This window comes from Mauremys reevesii, linkage group 2 (genome assembly GCF_016161935.1).
Source record: "Mauremys reevesii isolate NIE-2019 linkage group 2, ASM1616193v1, whole genome shotgun sequence".
Taxonomy (NCBI): Eukaryota; Metazoa; Chordata; order Testudines; family Geoemydidae; genus Mauremys; species Mauremys reevesii.
Window position 1 is genome coordinate 145,902,370 of NC_052624.1, and position 21,735 is coordinate 145,924,104.

At 57.1% G+C, this 21,735-nt stretch overlaps 1 protein-coding gene across 1 annotated transcript in view; it reads right to left on the reverse strand.

Moving 5' to 3' along the window:
• Positions 1–17,742, reverse strand: part of CNNM4 (cyclin and CBS domain divalent metal cation transport mediator 4) — a 32,950-nt gene extending 15,208 nt beyond the window's left edge. Inside the window, exons 1-3 of the mRNA XM_039522994.1 lie at positions 16,323–17,742; positions 1,952–2,095; positions 1,491–1,628 (exon numbers count right to left, since the gene is read on the reverse strand). Of these exons, the coding sequence (XP_039378928.1) occupies positions 1,491–1,628; positions 1,952–2,095; positions 16,323–17,742 (1,702 nt within the window). The remainder of the gene's footprint in view (positions 1–1,490; positions 1,629–1,951; positions 2,096–16,322) is intronic.
• Between the last annotated feature and the right edge of the window lie 3,993 nt (positions 17,743–21,735).

The following is a 21,735-nucleotide window of genomic DNA, read 5'->3' on the forward strand; positions in this document are numbered from 1 at the left end:
ACTCCCAACCACAGCCTAGAACCACAACGCAGTGACGAGACGGGCCAGCTGGCAGCCAGGACCCCCGACCGCACAAGGGAAGCGGGGCCTAGTGATTAGGGCCAGGGCTAGGCATTGGAGACCTGGCTCTGACACTAGCTTGCCGGATCCCCTTGGATAGGGCATCGTGCCTTGGTTTCCCCCTCCATAAACTGCTCTGTCTCTCGGTGGGGGGTGAGGAGAGTTAATCCCTGGGCTGCAGCGGATTTGTTTTCAAACCCGGCTGCCGTTTGCCTATGGGGACTGCATCTCCCCCCATGGTAGGGTGGGCACCATGCCCCACACTGCCAGAGCATGTCACCTCCTGGGACTGTGGGCATGAGTCCAGCCCCCCCCCCCCCCGCCCCCAGTTCCTTTCCCTGGGCTCAGCCACCACTGCCAGGCTGCTCCTTGGTTCGACCGCAAGAAACCGACCCAGGACCCAGTCCCCCGCTAGGGAGCCCTACGCCGCAGAGACGGGATAACAAGGGGCTGCTAACGAGACACAAACCCCAGGATTTTGGAATGAGAGAGTTGACGGAACCCTTCCTTATGGCCGGCATTGCTTCTACAACCCTATCAGGCAGGGATCAGAGCCGCAGGTTTTACACGCCGGGAGACGGCGCACTGAGCCCCACGCTGCTAGGTAGGTACGTGTGTGTGTGTCTGTGTATGCGTGTCCGAGACGGTGCACCGAGCCCCACGGTACCTGCTGTTAGGTAGGTAGGGGTGGGTGTGTGTGCACGTGTGTTCCCGTCCCTGCTCAGCTGGGCTGCGTGCAGGTAGGGGTCTCCATCCCCCTGGGGGGCTGTACCAGTGTCTGCTGCTTAGCTGGCGCAGGGCACGTATGTGCCAAAGACATGAACACAAGGGGTGTGCTAGGGGCTGACCCGTCCTACCCCCGTTAAGGGCCCGGCCCAGTCACGCCGGGCGCACCCACCAACAGCCCCAAAGGAGCACGCCCTGGAGAGGCCATGGGAGGATCCCTGGGCACCAGGACCCAGCAGGTGCCCTGTGCTTCCCCCACAACCCCACCCGTAGCCCTCACTGTGCTGCACCGCAACACGGCCAAGGGCTTGGCGCCACCACCTCCTGGAGCGTCTCAGGGCAGTGCCAGGAGGCCAGGCCCCTCACCTCTGGCACTGGATGGGCCCTGGGAGCTGCCAGACATGCAGAGCCCCAGCAGCAAGCCCAGGACCGCACCACCGTCTGCAGACCAGATCTGCCCCAGCCACCCGCTCTCAACCCCTGCTCCCCCCTTCTGCCTGCCAGGGCTCGGACAGCGTTCAGCCAGGATCACCCTGTCAACCTGACCCCCTGGTCCTCCCACAGCCCCTTGTCCTTCCTAACCTCCATCCCACGACCCCCCTTGCCTTCCCATGACCAATGCACCTCCCCCCTCCCCCCTAGTGACCCCATCGCCCTCCCCATGACCCGCCCCGGGGCTGGCCGGTCCTGGCCCGGAGGCTCACCCGTGGCAAGGAAGCGGTGCGCGGCCAGGAGCAGCTGGGGCGAGACCTTCACCTTGAGCTCGCTGTCGGAGTCCTTGAAGGCAGAGAAATCCCTCTTGTTCTTCTGGTTGGCCACACGCTTCCGGGTGCGGTTGTCAGCTGGGGGGAGAGGAGGTGTCAAGGGGGACAAGTCCCAGTTGGGCTCCCCCGTGCCCAACCAGCGCCCGCTGCCTCAGCCAAGGCCGGGGGCCGCCATGGCCAAGAGGCTGCAGAAGGGCCGTGCCCCCCCCGGGAGGCGGGGGAGGGGATAACGGGGGCTGGGAGGTGAGAGCCGGGTGCTCAGCGCGTCCCCTCTCCGCCCCCCCAGCATGACACGGGCTGCTCGGCCGCCCGTTTTCCTCAGGCCGGCCCTGCGGCGGAGTGGGAGGGGGGCCAGGGCCAGGCCAGCGGCGCTGCACTTGGGGGAGGGGGGGGCACCTAACTGTACATGTCCGACTCGTCCAGGATCTCCGACTTGATGATCTCCTCGATGACGTCCTCCAGCGTCACCAGCCCCAGCACCTCGTAGAAGGGGTCACCCTCTCCCTCGCTGTTCACCTTCTGCACGATGGCCAGGTGCGATTTGCCTGGGGACACAGACACCGTCACCCTGGGCTGCGGGCAGAGTGCAGGGGAGTGATGGGCCCCAGCCAGCCTGCTCCCGGTCGCATGGCACACGCTGGGCGTGGCTGCTGTCTGGCCCCCACGCTGCCGTTCCACCCCCCAGAGCACCATGGGAGCAATGAAAACCCCAGATCCAGACCCCGCTGGGCCAGGCCAGGAGCCAGAGTCGGCCAGAGCCTGCGAACAGCACGCCACAGCAGCCAGCCGCACTGCGGGAACCCCGGGGAAGCCTGCGGCTATGTAGGGACCAGAGGGATCAGATGCACAAATCCCAGTGGCACCTGACGCTGGTGCAGCCCCCTGAGCTCCAGCGGGCACCGGCCGTGCCAGCGGCAAGGCTCCAGCTTGCTGTGTCAGTGCTCCCAGAGCAGCTGCAGATCGGCTCCCGGCAGGCCCAGGCCTGCCCATGGCTGTGACCCCACCCCGTGCTCTCAGCCCTGCCTGAGGGCCGGATCCGTGCAGGGCCATGCCCCGGCTGCCCACCAGCCCTTGCAGGACCTCTGACTCGCCTTGAGCGAGTACATCTGGACCCAAGAACCCCGCGCTCCCCGAGCCAGCGTCAGACCCTGACTCACCATGCCCGTGCCCTCCCCACCATCCCTCTCACCCCTCCACTCACCCCCGTTGCCCATCTCCCCCCACAATCCCTCTCATCCCCGTGCCCCATCTCCCCCCAGCCCCTCACAATCCCATGCACTGCTACAGAGTAGGGACCAAGTGGCTAGGCAGCAGTTCTGCAGAAAAGGACCTAGGGGTTACAGTGGACGAGAAGCTGGATATGAGTCAGCAGTGTGCCCTTGTTGCCAAGAAGGCTAATGGCATTTTGGGCTGTATAAGTAGGGGCATTGCCAGCAGATCGAGGGACGTGATCATTCCCCTCTAATCGACATTGGTGAGGCCTCAGCTGGAGTACTGTGTCCAGTTTTGGGCCCCACACTACAAGAAGGATGTGGAGAAATTGGAAAGAGTCCAGCGGAGGGCAACAAAAATGATTAGGGGGCTGGAGCACATGACTTATGAGGAGAGGCTGAGGGAACTGGGATTATTTAGTCTGCAGAAAAGAAGAATGAGGCGGGATTTGATAGCTGCTTTCAACTACCTGAAGGGGAGTTCCAAAGAGGATGGATCTAGACTGTTCTTGGTGGTACCTGATGACAGAACAAGGAGTAATGGTCTCAAGTTGCAGTGGGTGGGGGGGTTAGGTTGGATATCAGGAAACACTATTTCACTAGGAGGGTGGTGAAGCACTGGAATGGGTTACCTAGGGAGCTGGTGGAATCTCCTTCCTTAGAGGTTTTTACAGTCAGGCTTGACAAAGCCCTGGCTGGGATGATTTAGTTGGGGACTGGTCCTGCTTTGAGCAGGGGGTTGGACTAGATACCTCCTGAGGTCCCTTCCAACTCTGATAGTCTATGATTTATGTTCTGTGATTCTATTATTCTAACCCAGAAGTCCTGGCTCTCACCCCTCCCCATCTAACCACTAGACCCTACTCCCCTCCCAGAGCCAGGGCTGGAACTGGGGGATAGCACCCAGGAGTCCTGCCCCCGCAGATAACATTTTCTCCCTGAATCAAGCTGACATAAAAAACTGTCATTCTTGCAGCCTCACAACCCTTTCCCCAGCTGGGACATTTAGGGGGGGCAGCTCCCTGGGGGTCTTGGGGCTGGATCACCCACATGGATACCTGCTCGGCCAGCTCAGCACCCTCGAGTGGCACATGGGCCACCTATGCCCGTTCCCTGACTAGCTGATATCCCAGCACCCTGGACGGGACAAGGGTGCCCACACCTGCCCCCAGGCAGGGGATGCGGGACTAGCTGCAGCTGGTGCTGTCGGAGGAGGGGGAGACGCCAGCCGCAGGGAACATGAACGCTGGGCGGCCCCTGCTCACCCTGCTCTCAGGCCAGCGGGCACCACTCAGCAGGCACACAGTCATGTGCTAGCCAGACGCTGGGAAACATGCCTAATGGACCCCCCCACGCTGCCTGTTCCCAGCTGCCCCCCACCCCGGATCCTCCGCCCTCACCCGCGACCATGTGCCCAGGGCTGCCCACTCAAAGGCCCCATGGCACCGGACGGGCAGGCCCTTTAAGCCACGGTCTGGCCCTCCCACAAGCTGCATCCATATGGGGGGCACATGGGACTGGGGCGAGGAAAGAGAGACCCTCTCATCTCCCGGAGCCGGGCACAGTGTGGGCACTAATGCACTGTCCATCCACGCCCTCCCCACTGCCCACAGCCTCGCTGCCCAGCCTGAAACACGAGGCCAGAGACTGGCGTCAATGCCTTTCGCAACAGGGAGAACCGGCTTTTCCCCTCAGCCTGCAGCCCCTGCGGGGAGCAGCTGGGGTGGACTCAGCCACAGGCCAAGGCAAAGTGACCTGCAGGTTCATCCCGCCTGCGGGGCATGGGGAGGGTCTTATCCAGCACTTGAGGGTGGCTCCTGGGACGTGCGGGCCCAGGGAATGTGTGTGTGTGGGGGGGGGGTTCCCTTCACTGCCAGCCTCCTCCTGGCTCCCTGCACCGGGCAAGGGGATTTGGAGCCTGTGCCTGGGCGTGCAGGGTAGCGCCTGAGGGCCCCCCCCCCCCGCCCTTGCTCCCCTTCCCAACCCCCTCACTCCCCGCCCAAGCGGGCCTCGGGGACAGAAACCAAAGTCAAAATCTGAGCAGCACCTCCTGGGCTGTAACTGAAGAGGACGATGGTATTACGCCCCCCGCCACAGAAATGACATTAGCCCAGGTTACATGTAGGCTGGCTGCTCCGCCTCCCTCACACACACACGGTTAGCACTTACTACGGGCCGTCAGCCTGCTGGGGACATGCTGCTCTGGACCTAGCCTGGCTTCCAGCCCCGAATCCCTGGGAAATCTGAGCTGCCCCCACCATCCACCACTGCCATGCAGCCACCTCTGGGAAGAGCCGAGGCAGCTGGGCCACAGGAGAATTGAGGGAGGCGGACCGGCAGGGCCTGGCCTGGGAGCTCAGCAGGATGCTGGTGTTAGCAGCCCAAGAACAGTAAGGAGCAGGCAGGCCAGAAAGGAAGTAGCCCGTTCACCTTTCCCTTCCCTGTTACCAACAGGGAGGGGCGGGGCGGGGGGGCTCCCTCTGCTCAAGGGCCAGCCACGGCACCTGCTGGGAAAGGGAGGTGCAGGGCTGGGTGGGGAAGGAAAGAACAGTGTATGGCGAGGGAGGAAGCTGCTTGGCACAACCTGGGGCCACCCAGCGTGGAAGTGTCAGGGGAGCGCAGAGAGGCAGTGAGCAGCATTTGCACAGCCCATGCTAGAAGCCAGCCTGGGGGCCCCCCACCCACCCCTCCAAGGGCAGAGTGCAGGAGCTGCTGCCATTAGCACCCCAGCCAGGGTGCTGCACCCCTCCCTGCCACCCCTTGTCTGTGCCTCGTAAAGCCAGGATTATGGCTCTGGGAGAGAAGGAAATCCATGAGTAAACAGTCTGTGGGCGTAACGCCGAGGGCTTGGGCCAGAGCCAGGAACTGTTCGGGAAGAGAGGGGTCCTGCTGCCATTACAATAACGCAGAAAAGGCAGAAGTGTTCAATAAATATTTCTTTTCTGTATTTTGAAAAAACAGATGATGCAGTTATAGTGTATGATCAAACTCTTTCCATTTCACTAGTATCTTCGCATGATGTTAAACAGAAGCTACTAAAGTTCGACATTTTTAAATCAGCAGGTCCAAATAACTTGCATCCAAGAGTTTTAAAAGAGCTGGCTGAGGAGCTCATTAGAACATTAATAGCAACAAAGAATCCTGTAAATTTACTTATATAGAGACAGTTCTGCAGCATGCAGCAGCTTGTACTGGAATACCACTTCTTCAGATCAGTCAAGTCACCCAGCTCATGCTGCACGTCTGTGTCTTATAAGGTATAACACAGGATTCTTTGTTGCTTTTACAGATCCAGACTAACACGGCTACCCCTCTGATACTAGAACATTAATGTTGCTTTTCAATAAGTATTGGAACAACAGGGAAGTTCCAGAAGAAAGCTCATGTCGTGCCACTATTCAAAAAGTGTAACCGAGATGCCCTGAGTAATTACAGGCCTGTCAGTCAATCTGATATTGATCCTGGGCAAGATAGAGCAGTTGACATGGGACTCGCTTAATAAAGAACTAAAGGAGGGTAGTATGAATAATAATCAATGCCAATCAACACGGGTTTGTGGAAAACAGATCCTGCCAAACTAACCTGATATCCCCTGGGGTGAGATTACAAGTCTGGTTGATAAAGGTAACAGTGCTGATGTCATGTACTTACACTTCTGTAAGGTGTTTGACCTGGAACTTTATGACATTTTGATTAAAAAAACTAGACGGATATAAAATGAACATGGCACACAGGATATGGATTAAAATCTGGCTGACTGAGAGGTCTCAAAATGTAAATGGGGACTTCTCACTGAGCAGATCTGTGTCGAGTGGGGCCCTGCAGGGATCGGTTCTTGGCCCTACGCTATTTAGCATTTTTATCAATAACCTGGAAGAAAACAAAGTCATGCCTGAAGAAACACGGACACTGCGGGAGAGGTAAATAATGAGGAGGACAGACACTGATCCAGAGTGATCGCTCACTTGGGGAGCTGGGTGCTGGCAAACAAGACGTGTTTTAATATGGCTAAATGTAACTGTAAATGAAGATGGGCTGTTTGTCTAACGGATCTGTGCTAGGGGTTATTGTGGGCAGGTCTCTGGCCTGTGCTCTACAGGGGGTGGGTGTCACACTAAATGATCACAATGGTCCCTTCTGGACTTGACTAAACAGCCTTGCCACACCTTTGAGTGCCCATCAGCTGGGTGGCTCCCCTGCCTGGCAACTCTGCCCCAACTCTCCTCCGCTCAGTCTCCCCACTGCACCTGCCGAGCTCTCTGCACCCGCAGGGCACATCCCCCTCCCCGCTGGGTTTCAGCCTCGCTCCCCCGCAGGGCACATCCCCGGGGGCAGGAACAGCGACTTGGCCGAGCACACACAGGGAGCCAGCGGGAGAGTAGAGACTCGAACCTGGATCCCCTGAGTCTCAGCCCAGTGCCCTGTCCACTGGAACCTCCGTCCTGTCGCCCCCTTGGGTTCCCCTAGATACCCCCTCAGTGCACAGCGTTCACACTCAGCCAGCCCACAGACGCATTCAGATCTAGCATCCTTAGCCCCCGACTGCCCCCACCCCAGACACGGCCCTGCCCTCCACAGGCAGGCCATGGGCCAAATCTGTCCCTGGTGGAGTTCCACCCCCCCATTCCCCACAGCACCCATAACCCAGCCTCCCACTCCCCCGCCCTTAATGCCCCTCCGAGACGGGCGGGCACTGAGCCTGCAGCAGGGTAGAGCCGCCCGTGGCCAGGAAGGATGCAAGGAGCCGGGGGCTTGGGGTGAGATGCAGACATGCCTCTTCAGAGAGGGGCACCCCAGGGCCTGGGCTGAGGTGCAGAGGGCAGCCAGCTTCCAAGAGGGGGCAGATGGGAGAGCAGCAAAGGGCTGTAGCTGTCCAGCTGGAATGGTACGACAGGGCGCGGGGTCTGGGGGCTCCCTTTGTATTTCAGCACTGGAGGAACCACAGTTCCCCAGGGCCCCCTGGGTCAGTAGCTCCCCTCTACATCCAGGGGCGATGCTCATCCTCGGAGCACCAAACCGCCCCGTTCTAACAGCCTTGCCCCCCTGAGCCGCCAGCCCCATCACTGCCAAGGCCGACGGAGCATGGCTTGCTCCCGGCCTGCCGTTCCCTGAGACATTAACCCCTTTGCTGGAGGGCTAGGCCAGGCCAGACAGCAGCCCGAGCGGTACAGAGCATGCAGGGAGGGGGAGCCTATTAACAACAATGGGGTCACAGACACCTCGGCCCAGGCCAGACTCCTCCCAAACTCAGGCCTGCGTCAAACAGCAGCCCAGGAAGGGACAGAGGCTGGGTCCCGGCAGCAGCCAGTCAAACGCAAACCCTCACTCCAACGGGGAGGAACTTCCTCCTTTGCCTTTTCCTTCTACTTTCTAAGCTCTCTGCCTAGAGCTGAGAGCAACAGTAGCTCAAGCGACACCATTCGATACAATCGCCTACGGCCCCGTGGGGTTCTCAAACTTCACTGCACCACGACCCTCTTCTGACAACCACTGCTGCCCGGCCCCAGGGCAGGGGCCTGTAACCTGAGCCCCAACACCCTCGGGCTTCAGCCCTGGGCCCCCGCAAGTCTAACGCCAGCCCTGGTGACCCCATACAAAATGGGATCCCGACCCACTTTGGGGTCCCGAACCCTGAGGCCTCATTTATCACTAGAGAAAAGTGATCTTCCTTGGCTTCTCATGGACACCTAGGGCTGCTCACGGCCTGGCCCAGCGGGGTGCAGAGCTGGTTTGTATGGATGGAGGAGTTGTTCGCTCCAAGAGATGAGTCAGTGACCATAGCAGGCTGCTGGATGACGCTACCCAGCAAGGTCCCTGAGCGCGAGGAGACTTGCTATAAAGCCCCTGTTCTAATGTCTCTGTGGCCACGTCTGCATCAGAGAAGCGCTGATGGAAGGAACACTCCCTCCTGCTGCAGGCAAATACTTTAACCTGAGCTACGTGGAAAAAATCATTACCAAGGAGCAGGCCAACTAGGAGGTGTTCCATCGCCCCCACAGTCAGAACACTTTCCAAACCTTCCCACACCACATGTATTTCAGCTAGTGGTAGGAGGAATCTGCTTTCGCACACCCCCACAATCTCTGCCATTTGGCCAGGTAACATACTGGCCTTTGGGACCCCACACTGCTTAACCGGAGAGATCTGGGCCCCTGTATCCCTCTGCCCCCAAGTACTCCCTGCCATCACTTTGGACAGCCGAAACATGCTCCATGTCTGGTTCTGCAGAGGCTAATCTCACGGAACCAACATGATCATTTCTATTGCCGGGGGCGGGTGGGGGGGGGGGTGTTTCCTGTGGACAGCAGAACTAACATGAGCTATTGGTTGCCTGCTTCCTCCTAGCACAGGGCATTTATTCTTCAGGTGATCAGTGGAATTACACTGATAGCACCTTCTGGGCTCCTCTGCTTTTACAGGAGGTTTGGGATAAGAGTTAGAGGAATGTTTTGGGGAGGTGAGTACCCAGCCTCCCACCCTCTTCCTAGGAATCTCCTCTTCCCACCAGCTTTAAACACTTCTTTCAGTGGTTTGTTTTTATTAGATGCCTGGGTCTGTTGAAAGGCATCAGCAAGAGATGCCATCTCATCCACAGACCTTACATCTCTGTCCCATAGACACTGCTTCACATCCACCTTACACATGCCTAGGAAATGCTCTTGAGCAACAAGATCCAACATTCCCTCAAAACTTGTAACACCATTGCTGCTAACCCATTTTCCCATCAAATCTTTCATTTTGTTCACATATTCCCCATTACTCATCCCAATATCCTTCTTCAGATTCCTAAATTTAACTCTATACATTTCAGGGATAATCTGGAACTTTTGCAAAAGAGTGTTTTTAAATTTACAATAGTCTAAAGTATCCTCAATGGACATTTCATTTAATATATTCAGAGCTTTACCAGTTAATTTTGCAATCAAGGTAGGAACTCCCTTGGCCTCAGGGATCTCATGCACTGCACACAGCCTTTCAAAGGTGGTCAGATATTCAGCAATATCATCTGCCTCATTGTATGCAGGACATAAATGGTCCCAATTGTGGATTTTGGGCATGATGGGAATCACTAGGGCTGGTGGGTTCTGGTTCTGCTTCTCTAGCAGGTCCAGTTGTTTTTTTCAGTCTCTCTTCTAATTGCCTTCTATGACGAGATAACTGGCTCTATGGATGAGGGGAAAGCAGTGGACGTGTTATTCCTTGACGTTAGCAAAGCTTTTGATACGGTCTCCCACAGTATTCTTGCCAGCAAATTAAAGAAGTATGGGCTGGATGAATGGACTATAAGGTGGACAGAAAACTGGCTAGTTCGTCGGGCTCAACGGTTAGTGATCAACGGCTCCATGTCTAGTTGGCAGCCGGTATGAAGTGGAGAGCCCCAAGGGTCAGTCCTGGGGCCGGTTTTGTTCAATATCTTCATTAATGATCTGGAGGATGGCGTGGACTGCACTCTCAGCAAGTTTGCAGATGATACTAACCTGGGAGGAGTGGTAGATAAGCTGGAGGGTAGCGATAGGATACAGAGGGACCTAGACAAATTAGAGCAGGGGTGGGCAAACTTTTTGGTCCGAGGGCCACATCTGGGTGGGGAAATTGTATGCAGGGCTGGGACAGGGGGTTGGGGTGAAGGAGGGAGTGCGGGCTCTGGGAGGGGGCTCAGGGCAAGGGATTGGGGCAGAGGAGGGGTGCGCGGTATATGTGGGGCTCAGGGAAGAGGGTTGGGGTGCAGGAGGAGTGCGAGGTGCAGGCAGGAGACTTAGGGCAGGGAGTTGGGGGGCAGGGTGCAGGAGGAGCTCAGGCTCCGGTACCGCTTACCTAAAGCAGCTCCGGTGTGGCAGCGGCGCGCACCGGTGCCAGGGCAGGCTCCCTGCCTGCCTGCCCTGTCCCCAGCATCGCGCAGCTCCGGGAAGCGCTGCCCCTGGGAAAGGGAGGGAGGGAAGAGGGCTCCGTGTGCGCTGCCCTTGCCGCGCCTCCAGGTACCTCCCCTGAAGCTCCCATTGGCCACGGTTCCCCGTTCCTGGCCAAAGGGAGTTGCGGGGGGTGGTGCCTGGAGGCAAGGGCAACGCACAGAGCCCTCTACCCCCCCTGCTTGGAGGCAGCAGGGACGTGGTGTCAGACGCTTCTGAGGGCGGCGCGGGGCCCACGGCACCATGGGGGACAATCCCGCGGGCCAGATCCAAAGCCTGAGAGGCTGGATCCAGTCCACAGGCCGTAGTTTGCCCACCCCTGAATTAGAGGATTGGGTCAAAAGAAATCTGACGAGATTCAACCAGGACAAGTGCAGAGTCCTGCACTTAGGACAGAAGAATCCCATGCACTGCTACAGACTAGGGACCGAGTGGCTAGGCAGCAGTTCTCCAGAAAAGGACCTAGGGGTTACAGTGGACGAGAAGCTGGATATGAGTCGACCGTGTGCCCTTGTTGCCAAGAAGGCTAATGGCCTTTTGGGCTGTATAAGTAGGAGCATTGCCAGCAGATCGAGGGATGTGATCGTTCCCCTCTATTTGGCACTGGTGAGGGCATATCTGGAGTATTGCGTCCAGTTTTGGGCCTCACACTACAGAAGGGATGTGGACAAATTGGAGGGAGTCCAGCGGAAGGCAACAAAAATTATTAAGGGGCTGGGGCACATGACTTACCAGGAGAGGAACTGGGCTTGTTTGCAGAAGAGAAGAGTGGGGGGGATTTGACAGTAACCTTGCAGGCTTAGGACTATGGAGACAGGATGGAAGATGCCACCGTGCTGTTAGCCCCAGGAGGGGAGAGCAGGGGGACAGCTGATGAACTGGGAAGTCAAGAAGTTTAACAGTGATCTATTGTGCCCTTCCCCATGCCAGTGCAGAGTCAGCCTGTGGAACTCACTGCAACATGAGGGAAAAGAAATGCTCCTGCATGACTTTAGGATGGCATTAGAAGAGTAAATAGTATTTACAGATACTCTGTGAGCTTCCACTTTCCTGCCTGACCCAGGACCAGGAACTGGACAGGTGAGGAGTGATTTGCAATGTTAATACAAATATTCACCAGTGCTCGCTGGTTTTTGCCCCTGGGCTGCGGCTGATTTTGCAAGGCTGATTCACAGCGATCTGAGGTACATCTGAAGGTGCAAGAGACACAAAGTCTCCTTCCTCGGGGCAGGGCTGAAAGTGGTCGAGGACGAGCCGGAAAAGGACACCAGCACCCACCCTTGGCTTTCCTGCTCTGCTCCAGGAGCCAGCAGCAAAGCGAAATTCACCAGATCTCTTTTCTGAAGCACACAGAGCGGTGTGGGAAGGGGAGGACAGGCTGGATTGGAAAACGGCACAGAACAGAGGAGAGACTGGAGAAGAGAGAACTGAATGCGCAAAGAACCAAGACTTCGGCTAGACAGGCCCGAGGTCAAGGAGCCTGGCTGGAGTTTGGGAGACCGGGATCAATCCCCTGCTCTGCCACAGACTCCCTGTGCGACCTTGGCAAGTCGCTTAGTCTCTCTGGGCCCCTGTTGCGTGTCTGTAAAGCAGGAGAACAGCACTGCCCAGCCTCACGGCACTGCAAAGGTCAGTGTAGGGAGGATTGTAAGAAACTCGGATGCTACCACCATGGGGGCCAGATAAGCATTGTGGTGAGGAGTGGCGGATGGGGAGGATGTTCCCAGACCAATGGCAAGGGATGTAACCAATACGGGGATGGAGCAGGGCAAGGAGATCCAATGGGGGTACGGATCAGTGTCCAGAGAAGAATGCGGGGGTGACAAAGAGGGCAGGCAGTGGTGGGGTGACATAAAAAGGTGCCGGATGTGGTGGTGGAGCAGGATCTTAATGTGAACTGAGAAGCTTTCGCCCACTGAGATCCGTTCCTTCAGCAGGGCCGGGGCAGAGAGGAGGAGGAGGAGGAACCGGGGTTCACATACGGTGGCTTGCAGGCTGCATGCTCTCTGCGCCCGAGGGGAAACCCAAAGGCAAGAGGCTATTTCTTGTTAAAGGCCTTTCATCTCCCCTTGAGGGCCAAGCTCAGAGAACGCCAGCCAGCCCAGCAGTCAATTGGCAGAGTGACAGGCTGCATTGAGGGAGAGCAGAGCCAGGCTCCTGAGACCCTCAGCCCACCAGGGGCTGGCTGCACCCTGGAGCAGCCCCGAGGGGTGGGGGGGAAGTGCTTTATGCTGCTCTCGAGGTGCAGGGCATGGGGGCAAGAGAGCTTCAGCCACAGCTGGAGTGAGGAGCCCCTGCCCCACAAGGCCCCAGGGGTAAAGGGAGAGAAAACCTGCAAGAGCCTCCACAGCCCTCTACAAAGTAAGTATGTTCTAGCGGGCGCGTGCCCCACACCGCACAGCAGGGACCTCACATGGCAATCAGGGGCCTCAGCCCACCCTCGTGGGACTGATTTCCAGAGGGAGAAGAAAGAAGCTTGATCTTCACACGGGCTCAACCCTGGGCCAATTACATCCCCCAAATAATTAAAAAAAGCAGCAAGAGGCTCCAGTAGGAGGCTGGGTCTGTGCTTTAACAAGCCACCGTCCTGTCCAGCAGGCGGGGCTGAGTAAATCTGCAGCTTAGCCATTAATTCCTTGACTTAGGTTTTTTAAGTGTGTGGGGGGGAGATTGGGGGTATTGACATTCGGGGGCTCATAACCCCTCTCCTCCCCGCCAGGGAAGTCTGTGGCCAGAGCTGCAGCTCAGTGAGGTTTTCAGCTGGCTGGACTGAGGCCTTGCCAGCCGTCACGGGGGTAGCGTGGCCGGGGTGTGACTTGCCCCATGCCCTCGGCCCCAGAACACACACAGCAGTGCTTCAGGGGCACACGCCTGCACGGGCTCTTGTTGGGGCATGGGGACTCCAGAGACCCATGTGACCGTTCCCCCAAGTACTCTCACTGCGCAAACTCCTGCCAGCCTCTCACCACTGCCAGGCAGGGCGGGCGGGAACCACGTTCACTGGGTCCAACGTGCAGCGCGAACCACGCCTGGACCAGCTGAGCAGAAAAGCCCAGATGGGAGGGTGCGTCTGGATTTCTGGCGATGGAGCCAGAACCAACCCCAGCAGGGACAAGGGATCAGATGAAAGTGACCTGAGCTCCTGTCCCAACCTCAGACCAGACCCACGTCACGTGTCCATGGTGCCCATCGTGGGGGTGAACAGGGCGGGCACCGGGGCTCTGGCACAGTGGCAACTTCCAGATTTTCAGGTGCTAACTGGCAGTGCCCCAGCAACGATTCTAGCAAACAAGTCTCTCCCCACCCCCATCGCTGCCTGGCCTGCCTGGGCTGGGGAGGAAGGGGACTGGCAAGGGTCCCAATCCTGCTCCCTTCGAAGCCAAAGGGAAAAGTCCCTTTCACTGCAATGTGAGTGATCTGGGCCTGTGGTTGGGGAGGGAGGGGGGTAACAGGGAGAGTGGATTCCTGTTCAGCTGGGAGGGGGAATGCAGGTAATATGTTCCCGCCAGGTTCCCCAGCAGGCTCAGGTGATCCCTGCAGACTCGCAGCCCCGTGGTGCTGAACCAGAAGCAGTAAACATGGTCCCAGTGTTTCGTCCTGGGCTGCCTGGGGTGGGACCCTCGGAGTGCAGTGCCCGCAGGGCTGCAAGCTTGGCAGCATCGCCTGCCCCAGCCCTGCCAGCCTGGCTCTGGGGTCAGTGCAGAGACAAAACCTCCACAACGCAGAACAAACAGAGATCAAGCCCCAAACAGACCGGGATGCCCCTGCTGGAGCTACTCCCAGGAGACACAAACAAAGTGCTAAGGCCTGGGGTGAGAGGGGACTTCTGTCTCCATGGCCTGCTCAGATGTTGGGCTCGCTGCTCTGACTGTCCCCGGGTGCTGGTGGGGTGGGCTGGACCCCTGTCCATCAGGAACTGGAGTGTGACACCTCCCCACACCGCGCACAGGCCCCAAACCAGGCATCGCATCGCCAGGACTCTGGGCCAGAGCTGATTCGGATCCAAAGCGACTCTGCAGCCCACTGCCAGGGCCCTGAGTCTGCTGAACGGAACCACTGGGTCCAGCAGGTAACGCCGAAGCCAGCAGAGTGACCCTGGTGCCCGGGGGCACCCTGCAAGTGCTGTTAGACTGGAAAGAGATCAGATAACAACAGGCAGCGCTTCCTGGCTTGTTTGCGTCTCTTCCCGCTAAGCTGGGGAGCAAAGCTAGTTAACTGTTCCAATCACCGCACGCCTGTTGGGGTCAAGTCCTGCCCCACATATACCAGGGCTAGACAGTGACCCACATTTAGAAGCTATGAGCACTGCCATTGCTGGAGGGTGGGGAGAGTGGGAGGGGGCGTACAAGCAATTTGTTGCTTTGACTTTCTGGTTTACACAGTAATACAAGCTGCAGATTGAACATGGGGACACCCCCCCCCCAGCACATTACACAGAAGTGCCATCTAAATGACAGCATGAGGGGAAGCACTTCTGCCTTGGACCCCCCCTTTCAGCCTGGCTGAACCCCGAGTCTCTGACATGCACTTGGCTCACCCGGCACCAGGAATGTTCAAACACAAATAATAAAAACACCCCCAGTCTGAATCAAAAAGACATCACCAAGTTAAAAACCCCATATTTGAGTAAAGACCTTTCCTTCCCTGGGCTAACAACATCCAAAATGATAAAAAAAACTCAACTGACCCCCCCCCACTCACCGGAGCCACAACTTCCCCAGCCCCCACACTTTGTTTTCTTTCTGCATTTCATTCCACTGGGACAACAGACTCCTCAATTTCATTGGCACTCCTACATCAGTTTCACTTTCAGGTTCTCTGCTTTGGCGGGTCCTGCAATGTTTGGGTTGCAAACACGTGGGGAAGTGGTTAGCTCCAGATACCAATAAAACCCCAAACAAAGGCTGTGTGCATATATAATATTTTATGTAAATATTAGCTTTCGGAAACTTTTTAGACCAAAACCTCCATCTGGGGCCTAAGGAATCCATCAGTGCCCATGAATGGGTCTCTGGGGATGCTGATCAGAGAATAAACCAGCCTTTTTTGCAGACAAAGTAGTTCTAAATTTTTGCGTTGAACAGAATTTGCCTTGTCGCAATATAAATAGAAGTCTCTCCCTCCCCCGCAGTGCTCGGTTTTAAATATCCTTGCTGCTAAACAGTCGGGAAGGAGTGCATCCCTTCCCCTGGGAGCTGCAGCCGGTACATGTCACAGAAGCTGGAGATGGACATGTTGCCCCTACTAGGGGCCATCTAGTTCATCTCCACTGGGCCCAGCTCAGAATTGGTCCTCGCAGCATATTTGCAAATGGTTGGTCTAGTCTAGTTTTAAACACCCCAAGTGCCTGGGACTCTAGCACTTCCCACTGGGAGAAGCCACCTCTTGTAGATGTCACTAGATGTCAGCTCCCCGATCTAACTCCACTCAGGTTAGCAGAGATGCCTCTGGATTTGCACTGGTGTAACTGAACCCGGTGGTGGAGAGCCTCCAGTGATGGTCAGCCTAGAGTTTCCTTTCTCACTGTCCCTCTAGTCACAGCCCCTTGGCATTCCTCCCTCGGACCACTAATGCCTCACACCTACTGCCCTAGTGCTCCAGCCCCGCCCCAAGACAATAGCAGAACAAGAAGAACCCAGCCTGGGCTGGCTTACCCTTTTTGAACTCCTCCAGCATAGCATCTAGCTTGGTGTCGTGGAAGACAAAATGGACTGGGTGGTTGTAGAACTTGGTGATTGTCTTGAGGGGGGTGCAATCGTCCGGGTCCACAAAGGCCAGGTCCTTGACGTAGAGGATGTCCACGATGTTGGAGCGCTCCTCCTCATAGACGGGGATGCGGGTGTAGCCGCTCTCCATGATCTCTGACATTGTGTTGAAGTCCAGGATGGCGTCGCTGTTGATCATGAAGCAATCGTGGAGTGGGGTCATGACATCCTCCACTGTCTTAGTCCGGAGCTCCAGCGCTCCCTGGATCATGTTGAGTTCCTCCTTGACCAGGTCGTTGTAGGGCTCTGTCACCTTCAGCATCTCGACCAGCTTCTCACGGTTGTAGACGGTGCCGATCTCCTGGCCCAAGATGCAGTCCAGGAGCTTGCTGATGGGGAAGGAGAGGGGGAACGTCACCAGCATGAAGAACTTGGTGATGCCGATGGTGTTGGCGCCTACGGCCAGGCCGTGCCGGGAGCAGAGCGCCTGCGGTACGATCTCACCGAAGATGACGATGCCAATGGTGGAGGCGATGACGGCGCAAAAGCCGGAGCCGATCAGGTCGTCCAGCAGGATGGTGAGGGTGGTGTTCACCAGCACGTTGCCCAGCAGCAGGGAGCAGAGCAGGTAGTTGCCCTTCCTGCGGATGGGCTCGATCTTGCGGGCGTAGCGCTTCTCCTTGTCGGTGCCGCAGTTCTGCACGATGCGCAGCTCCATGGGGTCCAGCGCCATGAGGCCCAGGTTGAGGCCGCTGAACATGCCGGAGAGCACCAGGAGGCAGAGGATGAGGATGATCTGGAACCAGAGGGGCAGCAGCGACTTCTTCTCCTCCACCACCATGAGGCGGCCGTCCCTGCCCTCGTGCCGCAGCCAGGGCTGGCCAGGGCCGTGCTTGGTGCACAGCACGTAGATCTTGGCCTGCTCGTTCTTGCGCAGGGGCTGCACCCGCACGTGCAGCACCCCCGAGGTATTGTGCGTGTCGTCCATGTGGGGCCGCACCACCAGGTCCTGGGTGTGCACGGGGCAGCTGGTGTTGGCGTCGGCGCGGGCGCTGGCGTTGGCATCAGCCCGGGCACCCAGCTCGGCAAAGGCCACCAGGGCCCCGGTGTGCGGCCCGATGTCCAGCCCGAAGAGCCGCAGCTGCACCTGGCTGCCCTCGGTCACCTGGATGACGCCCCCGTCGGGCGCCGCGGCCGCCGGCTTGCTGGTGCCCTCCAGCCGCATGCCCAAGATCACGCTGCTGCTGCTGCTGCTGCTGCTGCTGCTGCTGCCGGGCGGGCCCGGCCCCGCCGCCAGGGGGAGCGCGAGCGCCAGCCCCAGCAGCGCCCGCAGCGCCGCTGCCGCGCCCCCGCCGCAGCCCGGCGCCATGTTCCGCTCGCCCCGCGCCTCGCCCGCTCGCGAGTCACAACCGCCCGCTGCTGGGCTGGCGGCGCGCACGTCACCCGCCGCGCGGCCACGCCCCCTCGGCCCGGCCACGCCCCTGGCCACGCCCCCTGCGCGCCTTAAGGAGGCGCCGGGCTGGGGAGCGTGAAGGGGGCGTCGCCGTCCCGTCCTGGGAGTGGGCGGCTGCGGGGGGACATGCGGGGCGGGAGGGGCGATGTGCGGGGCGATTCTCGGGGCGGCGGGGTGTTATGGGGCGGCGTGACGTGCGGGGGAAGGGGCAATTCTGGGGTGGTGGGGGAGGGTGCTATGGGGCAGGGGATGATTTTGGGGTGGGAGAGGGTGCTATGGGGGGACAGGGGTGATTCTTGGGAGGGTAGGGAAGGGGGGGTGTAGGGATGTATGGGGTGGTGTCCTTTGGGGCAGCCCTGCCACGCCTAGGCCTCTCTGCCCCGGGTGTAAAATGCTATCCCATAGTTAACATGGGGGCTAGGTGCCTACAGAGGGACATAATGATACTCTCTAGGGCGCGGCAGGGGAGTCACGCCCCTTAACCACCACCCCCAGCTCACATCATGACCCACCCACTACATGGAATTTTCTTCTCTTTGCCCCTTGTTTCCCTTTGTTGATTCATGACTTTTACAATTTGCCATAAAACACAGGAGTCAGTAACCACAGGAAGGGGACCGACACTGGCGGCTTGCCCAGCGTCATCCTGCAGCCTTCAATCCCTCTTGTGTTATGAGAAGGAGTAAATAACACATCCTTATTTACTTTCTCCACACCAGTCATGATTTTATAGATCTCTATCATATCCCCCCTTTAGTCATCTCTTTTCCAAGCTGAAAAGTCCCAGTCTTATTAATCTCTCCTCATACGGAAGCCGTTCCATACCCCTAATCGTTTTTGTTGCCCTTTTCTGAACCTTTTCCAATTCCAATATATCTTTTTTTGAGATGGGGCAACCTCATCTGCACACACTAGTCAAGATGTGGGCATACCATGGATTTATATAAAGGCACTATGATATTTTCTCTCTTACTATCTTAATGATGCCCAGCATTCTGTTCACTTTTCTGACTGCCGCTGCACATTGAGTGGATGTTTTCAGAGAACTATCCACAGTGATTCTAAGAGCTCTTTCTTGAGTGGTAACAGCTAATTTAGACCGCGTCATTTGATATGTATAGTTGGGATTTTGTTTTTCAAGGTGCATTTCTTTGCATTCCTTGTGGTGGGTTTTGTAACAGACACATTACAGCAGAGGCAATTGTCCTCTAAACAGCATGCAGAAAGAGCTCCCTATTATAGCATCAGAGAAAACCTGCATTGTGCACCTGGCGCCCTGCCGCTGGGTAATGCTGGCATGTGAAGGGGTCTATAAATATCTTGCATTTCTAGATTGTACTCCATCCCTGGAGGATCCCAGACTGCTTTGCAAACTGTTATAACAAAGCACACAGTGGTCACTCCTACCGGGCCTGAAATGCAACTACCCCTGGGGTGGAATGTCTGAGCAGTTTAACAGTTCATAATAACACTAGGAACAGTTTAGGGGCCCAAGTCTGTGCAGTACTGACCATCCTCAACTCTCTTTAAAGGGGATTTGAAGACAGTCAGCCTGGTTTGAATCAGGCTGTAGGAAGGAAGTTGAAGGAAATTCTGTACCTAAATAAACTGCAGGAGAGCTGTAAAGAGGTGGAATGTAATTACTGACTTTGGAACGGGGCTAAGACACGCTGATTTCTGCCAGAAGGCTGCACCTCCACCCCTGGAGAACAAACAGCCCTGGCTAGGTAACATGCCTCATACCTCCACCCCAGGAGGCAGAGAGGGGGGTGGTGATAGGCCGGTAGTCAGTGAACAGGACAGATGTACAAGAAGTCACTAATAAAAGCATCTCGGCAGACAGCCCAAAGGCACTCAGACAGACCCAGCCAAACCTTCTGGATCATTTGCCCAAGTACCGGCAGTTCCCATCTCGGACTGAATATTGAGCGACGGAAGCTTGTTCTGCTCAGAGCACTTTAATACATAAAGAGTTTAGCCAGCTCAGCACAGAGCACACTTCTCCTTTAACAGCTTTGATGCTGCCTGGTTGAGCAAAGTCTCTCTGCAGTGCTGGCCCCAGGTAGCTGGTAGAGAAGGGCAACAGCCCTACCAGGTGCATCAGATCAGCTCAACCTGACCCTGAATGATTAGAGAGGAAACAACCTGTTTGGTCCCTTGACCAGGGGCGGCTCTAGGAATTTTGCCACCCTAAGCAGGGCAGGCAGGCTGCCTTCCGCGGCTTGCCTGTGGATGGTTTGCTGGTCCCGCGGCTTCGGCGGACGCACGCCTGCGGGAGGTCCTCCGAAACTGCAGGATCAGCGGACCCTCCGCAGGCACACCTGCAGGTGGTCCGCCGAAGCCGTGGGACCAGCAGACCCTCCGCAGGCAAGCCGCAGAGGGCAGCCTGCCTGCCGCCCTCGCGGCGCCAGCAGAGCGCCCCCCGCGGCTTGCCGCCCCAAGCACGCGCTTGGCATGCTGGGGCCTGGAGCCGCCCCTGCCCTTGACACAAGTTCCGCTTGGCATGCTGGGGCCTGGAGCCGCCCCTGCCCTTGACACAAGTTCCTCAGTATTTTTAAACAGCCCATGGCCCTTAATGTTCTGCCCAGTCACTGTGCAGACATTGGAGCCTGCCAGCTGAATAAGGTTGAATTGCACAAAGCAGGCCCGTGTGGGGACGTGATGGGAATGGGAAGTTTGGATGAAGACAATTCTGTGGGACTAGTGATTAGTTGGCTGGTTCACCGAACCCCAGAGTGACAGTGCTCAGTTACCAGGTGAGCTTGGGGTTACAGCACTCCAGGAGTGTCATGTCAGTGTATGATGCAACCAAATGAAACCTAGTGAGTCAGAGACTTTCAAAGACAGGACAGTGGGTGGTGGGAATGGCCCGGCTGGGCAGCCTGCATGGCTCACAAACAATGTAATGACCCCAGGGCAGGCACTGTAATCAAACCCCAGTTCTTCACCTCCAGCAAGGGGTTTCACGCAGCTTTTCCAGGGGACAAGGAGACCAGTTCTGATTCCTCTCTTCTGCCAGAAACTGCACCCAGGGTTTGTTCTGGGCCCTGCAACAGTGATGGACTCACAGAAAGGGCACAAGGCAGAGGCAGGTGTAGAACCAAGGAGTCCTGATGCCCAGCATTATGTTTGCTCTACTTAACCAGAGCTGTCTCCGCCTCTTCCTCCTAGTGACTGCTCTGGTGTCTTACAATAATAACCCACTGCAACTCTATCAGAACAACCCAGTGCATGTTAACAGAGGAATATCCCTTTTTAAGACTGGAAATGGATTTCTAGTTTAAAGTTTCCAACAGGGCTCTAACTGCCAGCCAGAAAAAGTTCCCCATGACTTTAATGATCACACAGACTAGTGCGAGGGCCTTCTATAAACACAGGCTCTGCGCTGGCTATATTTGGACCCATTGCCGCAAGGAGCTCCTTCAGGCACTCCAGGCGGACGTAAAGAACTCCTTCTGCCAGCATTGTGAGGTGCATGATCCTAGACCAGCTGGGCTTCATTTTCCTCTCGCTTGGGCTGGTGTCGCTCCAACTTGCGCTGGTGATTTCGCCCCCGATGACATCAGGAAGAGGAGATCACTCGCTGGGCAGCTCTGACCTGTCTACAGATGCCCTGACACTGCTCCTCTCCTTCTGTTCCCCAGTCTCAGACTACTGTGACCCAACCACAGGCAACAGAAAGAGCCAGGTCTCATTCCTGCTCCTGCCCAGTGGAAAGCAAGCGGTAATTAATGCATTGCCTTTGGGAACCGTAACCTCAAATTCACCATCAGAAATCAATGGTCCACTGGAATGTGTTTCTATAGCAACAAGGACCAGAGAGATAACTCCCTGTAAGGGAGCTGTTGGGCTCAGGCAGAAAGAGCAAGAAGATGCATGATGCTAATGCAGCCCTTGACTATCATTGCT